Source organism: Mixophyes fleayi, chromosome 2 (assembly GCF_038048845.1).
Source record: "Mixophyes fleayi isolate aMixFle1 chromosome 2, aMixFle1.hap1, whole genome shotgun sequence".
NCBI lineage: Eukaryota > Metazoa > Chordata > Amphibia > Anura > Limnodynastidae > Mixophyes > Mixophyes fleayi.
The window spans coordinates 262,313,364-262,321,396 of NC_134403.1; the positions used below are offsets into that span (position 1 = coordinate 262,313,364).

The window sequence follows — 8,033 nt, forward strand, 5'->3', positions numbered from 1 at the left end:
ACCCTAGTCTGTGTGTGTATGTGTGTGTGTATGTTAGGAAATTTAGACTGTAAGCTCCAATGGGGCATGGACTGATGTGAATGAGTTCTCTGTACAGCGCTGCAGAATCAGTGGCAAAATCATTTAAATGGAGCTGATATATTATTAATTGCATCAAGAAAACAGCATTGCGCCCATAAAAACCTATTACATTTTGAAAGTGATAATACACAGGGGAAGGCTGGGCTGGGTATCTGCCCTCGGGCCAGTCCCATAGTGGGCTATCTTGGGCTGGGCCACCTGCACTTTTTTGTAATTTAAAATAGGCTGCCGATTCGAGTCTTGCAACCTGGGCTAAAGTTTGCCAGCCCTCCCTTATTTTCTCATATGGTTTTATTATTTTGCTTTTAAGGATTTTAATCAATACTAATAATTTTTTTTTTTTTTTATGTGTGTGTTTATTATTCCAATCCAAGATTTAGGGTAGGAGAGTCCTCCATTTTTATCTTCATTCTTACAGATCATCATCATCATCATTTATTTATATAGCGCCACTGATTCCACAGCGCTGATAGATAGAAATTTAGCAATATATAAAAGGTGTGCCTCCTACAGTTAGTATTTTTTCTTCTTTTCCTTGCATATTGAGCCATATACTACAGGGAGAGCACCCTATTCGGAATATAAGTCTTATATTCTAAGAAATGTACGATATCATAACTAGAAAATAGGGTGGAATTAGATATAATTTAATACTGACACAAACATAATAAAAAAAAATATTGAAATTTATCTAGTGCGGACGGTTATCCAGTAGTTATAACTAATGTTTAACAATGTATTGCATTACATCAGTAAGGACGCCGTGGGGTAAATGCTTCCGGGGCGTAAGCTACGTCTCCTGCTATGCCTTTCCTGTACTACTTTCTGGGTCAAGCCGCCTGGTTGGCTATGTTCTCTGTATCCGCTTCCGGCTTCTTGAGAGCTCCAGAACGGCGGTAGAAATGGCGTACCGAGGGCAGGGACCGAAGGTTCAGAAAGTGATGGTTCAGCCCATCGTATCCTTTATGTGTCTGGATAGTTTATCGCTGGGATCGGGGACAGCGGCTCTCCCGCAGTGCAGCAAGCGGGGCGCGGGCAATAGGGCGATTCATTAGCACACGTGGTGTCACATAGTCTTTGTGTCCTGCGTGCCTGGTCTGTGCTGACAGTCATCGTCTTATACATGCAGCAACCAGATCCTGGGGAATGTAAACTTCTCTATAGCTCTGATAGACAAAGTAAAGTAAGGACAGGGAGCATGGGTATAAAAGAAAAGACGGAGTGGTAACGGGTGTGTGCAGTGGATATATGGCAGGATAAATCACAGGAAACGACTCCTGAAATTCAAGTCCAGTTTACTTTACTTTAGTGGTGTTTTTTTAAACCCTTAAATGAAAGCTCTTCTGTACTGTTTGTGGCTCCTATATTTTACTGTTCCATCACAGCAGGTAGCAAGATCTGATATATGAGAATGAAGTTGCAGTTGACAAAGTGTGAGCAAGACGCTTTAAAGTTATATTTGTAATAGTTTAGTGTCTATCATCTTATTGATGTTTGCCTTAACTATCCTTCATCAGAATCTCATCTTCAGGTATCTTCAAAATGTAAGTGATTTATTGTAAACTTTTATATTTTGTGTCCTATAAACTTCCATCATGTTTTTTTCAGTACTGAATGTGTTCAAATTACTGATATTTGTTACAGAGATCGCGGATACAAGTGTGGCTATATGAGCAAGTCAACATGCGTATAGAAGGTTGCATCATTGTAAGTATAATACCTTTGCACAATTCCACATTCATATTTCAGATCTGGGCTGTGGGTCCCCAGAGCAAAGCTGCCCTCAGTACTTAAAACTGTGTCAATATTACACTGTTCTATCATCTTCAGGTAACATGGAGCTTGGAAAGAGCTGTACAAAATTGAACTTTTAAAAAAACAAATGATTATAGGACACAACAAGTTTTTTTTTTTTTACTTCAATAAATTTTTATTGAATTTTTCAAATTAAATGGGGTACAGAAAAAAAAGGGTGACAATACAAATGAGGGGACAAACAACAAGAAGGGGGAACCCCTGCACAGGGGGGGGGGAGGTCACTCCATTGAGACAGCATTCTTCTAGCTTATATATTAGTTTCTAGGCAAAAGCAAAACGTACACATTGGTCTTACTCATAACGCATCAAAGGGGAACACAATACATCCTGAGCAGCTCAAACATCACACAGGCAGAACTCATTCGACATTAGGCTGGGGTTCTTCTAATAGGGCTACTGGAGAAGAAGAGGTTGAAAGATTTGAGGCAACATGAACGCTACCGGAGCCCTCTGTGACATATTCATGCCAGCTAAACCATTTGAAAATTGGGTTGGAGGCAGATGCTGAATAGGGCACATCTGTTGTCTCCATCTCAAAACTATATTGAATTTTAGACACAACTTTAGCGATGCTGGGAGGGGTGGGGACTTCCAATTTTGAGCTATCGCTGCTCTAGCTGCTATTCGTATGAGGACACAACAAGTTTTAAGACAGTTGATTAATAAAGTTTAAAACTTAGGTAGTGGTTTAGATTCTTACAGAAGTTGTATGTGGTGTACATTGCCCAACTCCTGAACATTTTCTCAGGGATGTCTGTATATAATATCTTTATTAGGCTTTAGTTCTGTCTTTAGTATATAAATGTAAATATTTTTATTTAGTTGGTGCCTCTAAATATAAAATACCTATTATGCAAAGGGGATGGGCTTGACAGAACCGTAGTTGTAGAATGTTTAAAATACACACGCTAGAGTATTGATGAGTGAAAGTTATTTTGTTAAAATACACGTGTGTGTGTGTGTGTGTGTGTGTGTGTGTAAATATATATATATATATATATATATATATATATATATATATATATATATATATATATATATATTTATATTTATTTTTTTTATTGCTTTTTTTTTTTACAGGGATTTGATGAGTATATGAACTTGGTGTTGGATGATGCAGAAGAAATTCACCTGAAAACAAAGTCCCGGAAACAGCTTGGTGAGTTTTTGGTGTGTGCGTGTATACTCGTGTGATATAGATCTTTTATTCCGGGCTTGGCCAACCCGTGGCTCTCCAGATTGTGTTAAACTACAAGTCCCAGCACACTCTGTCTTTTATTGACTGGCTATCTACTGGCAAGCATGCAGGGGCTTGTAGTTTCACAACATCTGGAGAGACGCAAGTTGGCCAGGACTGTTCTATTCTTTATATTTCCATAGATCTGCACTTGCGAATAAATTAAATGTTCATCCTGTTGGGGTGCTCCGCAGTAGTCCAGCAATCCTGGACTGTTATAATATTAGAAATAGAGAGGGCACTCACCACACTTATCAAAGTCTCTGACCACCATCTTCTTTCCTTCACTCTGTCGTCCTCCCCCCCCCCCCCCCCGCTGCCGAAATCTACCCTCACCAGACGCAACCTTGAAGCGATTGACTCTACCTCTTTCTCCACCTCTCTTGATTCTCTCCTTTCTTCCCTCCCTGGCCTGCCCTGACCAAGCGTCCTCTCTCTACAACCATTCCCTCACTACTGCCTTGGATGCTGTTGCCCCTGCCTCTCCTATCCGCCGACGCCACCTCATTCCCCAACCTTGGCACTCCAAAGTCACCCGCTTCCTCCAAAAGTGCTCTCACATGGCGGAATGCCTATGGAGGAAATCTCGCTCCCTGGCCGACTTCCTTCACTATAAATTTATCCTCTCCTCATTCTGCTCTGCCCTCTCCCTTGCTAAACAAACCTTCTTTATGTCCCTAATTTCTTCTCAGTCTTCTAATCCCCGCCGCCTTTTTGCCACCTTCAACTCCCTCCTTTCTTCTCTCCCCCCCCCCCCCGTCCCCCCCCCCCCCGTCCCACTTTGTTTCCCTCTCCGCTGCTGACTTCCCCACTTTTTTTCTCTTCCAAAATTGGGGCCATCAGACTCAACATCTCCTCCTCCAACCTCTCTCACGTTGCCCTCATCGGTCCTCCCCCCTCCAACAAACAACTCTGGTGCTCCTTCTGCCCTACATCTGGCAATGCAGTTCGCTCCCTTATTCTTTCCACTCGATCCCATCCCCTCTAACCTCCTTCGCTCTCTCTCTCTCCCACTGCCTGCTCCTACCTTGCTCACCTTTTCAACCTATCACTCTTCTCTGGTGTAGGTTCCTCCTCTTTTAAACACGCTCTTATCTCTCCTATCCTTAAAAAAACCCAATCTTGACCCCACTTCCCTTGCCAATTATCGCCTCATGTCACTTCTCCCCTACGCCTCCAAATTACTTGAGGGGATAATCTGCTGTTGCCTCACCAGATACCTCTCAGACAATTCCCTCCTTGACCCTCTCCATTCTGGTTACCGCCCCTCCACTCCACTGAAACTGCCCTGGCTAAAGCTACCAATGACCTCCTATCGGCCAAATCCAGGGGTCACTTCTCCATACTCATCCTCCTTGACCTCTCCGCGGCCTTTGACACCGTGGATCACCCCCTCCTTCTGCAAACTCTTCTCTCTCTCGGCCACTCGGGCTCTGTCCATGCCTGGTTCTGCTCTTACCTCGCTAACCGCACCTTCTCTGTCTCCATGTCTGGTTTTTCCTCCACCCTCTCCCGGTAGGACTCCCCCAGGGCTCTGTTCTCGGCCCCCTACTCTTTTCGCTCTACACTTCCTCCCTCGGTGCTCTCATCACCTCCTTTGGTCTTCAGTATCACCTTTATGCTGACGACATTCAACTCTACATCTCTTCTGATCTCTCTTCCACCCTCCTCTCTCGTGTATCTGACTGCCTCTCTGCCATCTCCTCCTGGATGTTCTCGCACTTTCTCAAAATTAATATCTCTAATACTGAACTCATTGTCTTCCCTCCCCCCGGACTCCCTTCCCATCACAACCTTTCTATTGTTGTCAATAACACAACCATCTCCTCTGTCACCCAACTCCGATGCCTGGGTGTCACCCTTGACTCCACTCTCTCCTTTGCCCCCCACGTCCAATCCCTTGCCGAAGCCTGCCGCTTCCAACTGCGCAACAATGCCCGCATCCGGCACTTCCTCTCACAAGATGCCACCAAAACAACCATCCACTCACTCATCTCCCGCCTCGACTACTACAACCTTCTCCTCACTGGCCTCCCTTTCTCCCATCTTGCCCCCCTCTGCTCCGTTCTCAATGCGGCTGCTCAACTCCTCTTTCTCTCACGCCGCTCCTCCTCTGCCTCCCCTCTCTACCACGCCTTACATTGGCTCCCCTTCCCCTACAGGATCCTTTTCAAACTCCTGTTGCTTCACTGGCTCCCTTTTGTGTCTGTTTTTGTTTCACCCTCCCTTAGGATGTAAGCTCGTATGAGCAGGGCCCCGCCTCCCCGCCTGTCTGCATACCAGTTCTTCTGCTCTATCTTTACTCCATATGTCTCCCCGGAGTTCCTGAAGCATTGTTACTTTGTGTTTATTGTTCTGTGTCACCTGTTTGGTCTACTGTTTGCACTATGTACGGCGCTGCGGAAACCTTGTGGCGCCCAACAAATAAATGATGATGATAATCATATAGGTTTACTCGACGAATATATGGTAAATCCCTATGAATATACAATAACTTTGGAGAAGATTGAGTGCCCTGTATCTATGATGTGTATATATAATTAGGAGAAAGATGTGAATCAACCACAGTAATGTTCTTTATGATTTTTGTATTGAAATTAAGTTTACATAAAAATATTACAGGAAATCTAGTAAATTAATCCTACAAGATGTAAATGTTTTTTAGTGTCTTTTGCTGGTCCCATGCAGGAATATTTGCTGCATACTTACCCCCAATAGAATTATTAGCATAACATACAAATAGAAATCTGTCAGGTCTGTTTTAGGCATGCCTTTAAATGTAGAAGGCAGATGATTGCCTTTTTGCATGACCATTTATCAACTGCATGTAATCTAACTGTTTGTCAACCAATCTGTTTAATCACTTTTTATATAAAGATGAAAATAAGTTTTACGACCCAGCAGCTCCTAATTGGGTATTTACCAAATGGATATTTTCTTCTACCGCTAGATGGTTCCTCTTTGGGGTTCCCCCCCCTATACTAGTTGAACTTTTTGGCTTTGTCAGTAACATACAAAATTCAAATAAGGACCCTAAATGTTTTGGTGGTGTCCACAAAATGTGTGGGAATAGACCCCCTATAACTGTTACCTGTTTTGGCAGACAAATGGATGCAAGAGGGGTGGCATTTATAGACTAAGTTAAATTTGTCACTGTTTCATTTTAAAATATACAGAAGCCCTAGATATGTGCAGCATTGGTGATCATGCAGGACTTGGTCTCTCTTAAGGCAGACATGGCTTCCAACTTGGCCCTGACACGTCACATTGATTTTTTGCTTTATGACATGTTTGTTTAAAATGTAAAAATTAAAACCAGACTGATACATAAATAGAAACATATATCAAAGCCAACAATAATTACTTTGCATTTGTTTATTTTAATTTAAAATATCCCACTGATAAATAATCTCCAGTACATTTTGGCCGGCTACTCATTTCTCCCGACACATTCAGCCTGGTGTAGTGACAAAGAAGAGTGTCTCCCACCCCCGTCTTTCCCTGACTTACTGGTTTAGAATCATTGATGTAAGAGCTTGATATTGAATGGGTATCTTGACAAGTATTTTATTGATATTTTAGTGGATTACGGCAGATGAATACCTGATGCAGTGAACAATTTACTTTTCATTTTATCCTGATAAAAGTTAGAATTGAGTAAAAAGAAAAAAAAATCTATGTTCCAAAGACAAAGGTAAAGATTACATTAACACAAAGCTATTTGGACAGCCAACTTGCCCATTTTAGAACATATCGACCCAGAATTACCAGAAAAGTCCTCGAGATTCAATGTCCTTAAATCTAGTCGACTAATCTGCAAGTGCGTATTTTCATCGGATGACTGCAATAACTGTGCCAATTGATAGTCCTGTTCACTTTATTCGCCCTTGTATGTAGCGAAATTGACCACAGAACGTATTAGTCAATTGAAGCGTCTGAATCTGCCAATGAATGGACATCACCTCTGATATAATATTGGCACTGTTTGCATGTGGGCACATTTCACTTGTTTCCCAAGTGCTAAGTTGCCATATTTTCTAAGGCATTGATGTAGTTTTTAATTCCATATACCCTTGTGCTAATTTTTTTTTTTTTCTCCACGTAGGTCGCATTATGTTGAAAGGTGACAACATTACTTTGCTACAGAGTGTCGTGAATTAATTGCAACAAGTTTTATTTGTTTTGATATTTTTTGTTCATTTTTATACACACCATGTGAAGTCTGAAGATTCTTCTAAATTATCTGGGAGACGTTAAATGGGGACTGTTCTACTTTATTGTGTTTTTGTGAGAACCTGCGATGGTTGTGTAAACTTTGTTTTCTTTTGATAAATATTTTCTAATTCTGATCTGTGTCCTGTTGGCTGAACTGTAGGGGCAGAGTGTGTTTGACTAGTTAAATAGCATTAAAATACCACTAGAAAAGTCTTACCTTTGTCTTGGACGACAATGAATGTGTTAGAAGAACTTAGAATGGTGGAAATCCTGTTCTCAGATAAGAATAATATTTGTGACCCATTGTCACAATATTTGAAAGCAAAATATTCATTGTCGTCTTTGTTTTTGTATGGGAGACAGGTAGAGAATGGGATTTTCTCATGTGAAAACATCTCTACTCTGCAATGTTTGCATATATTTCCATGAGTGGAAGCCCCCATACTTCTTTATCAGGTGCAAAATTACATTATCTGACTATAACAAGTAATAATTTTGTGAGCAAAACGTGATATAAAAGTTCCCTTATAAACATTTGCAATACAGATAATATATCTAAAAAATTTTTTAGACCTGATACTGATTATATAGCTCACCAGTTTCTTAATTTTTTGCCACCTATATATAGAAAAAGGTTATATCATGACTGTTAAATTTACTAATAAAATATAAGTACCACTCA

The 8,033-nt window shown here is 41.3% G+C and overlaps 1 protein-coding gene across 1 annotated transcript; it reads left to right on the forward strand.

Annotated features, from left to right (window-relative positions):
• Positions 1-930: 930 nt before the first annotated feature.
• SNRPE (small nuclear ribonucleoprotein polypeptide E) lies at positions 931-7,485 on the forward strand. The gene is made up of 5 exons (XM_075196058.1): positions 931-1,037; positions 1,599-1,625; positions 1,726-1,788; positions 2,980-3,058; positions 7,242-7,485. The coding sequence occupies exons 1-5, from the start codon at positions 984-986 to the stop codon at positions 7,295-7,297; spliced, it is 279 nt and encodes a 92-aa protein (XP_075052159.1). The 5' UTR covers positions 931-983; the 3' UTR covers positions 7,298-7,485.
• Positions 7,486-8,033: the final 548 nt, after the last annotated feature.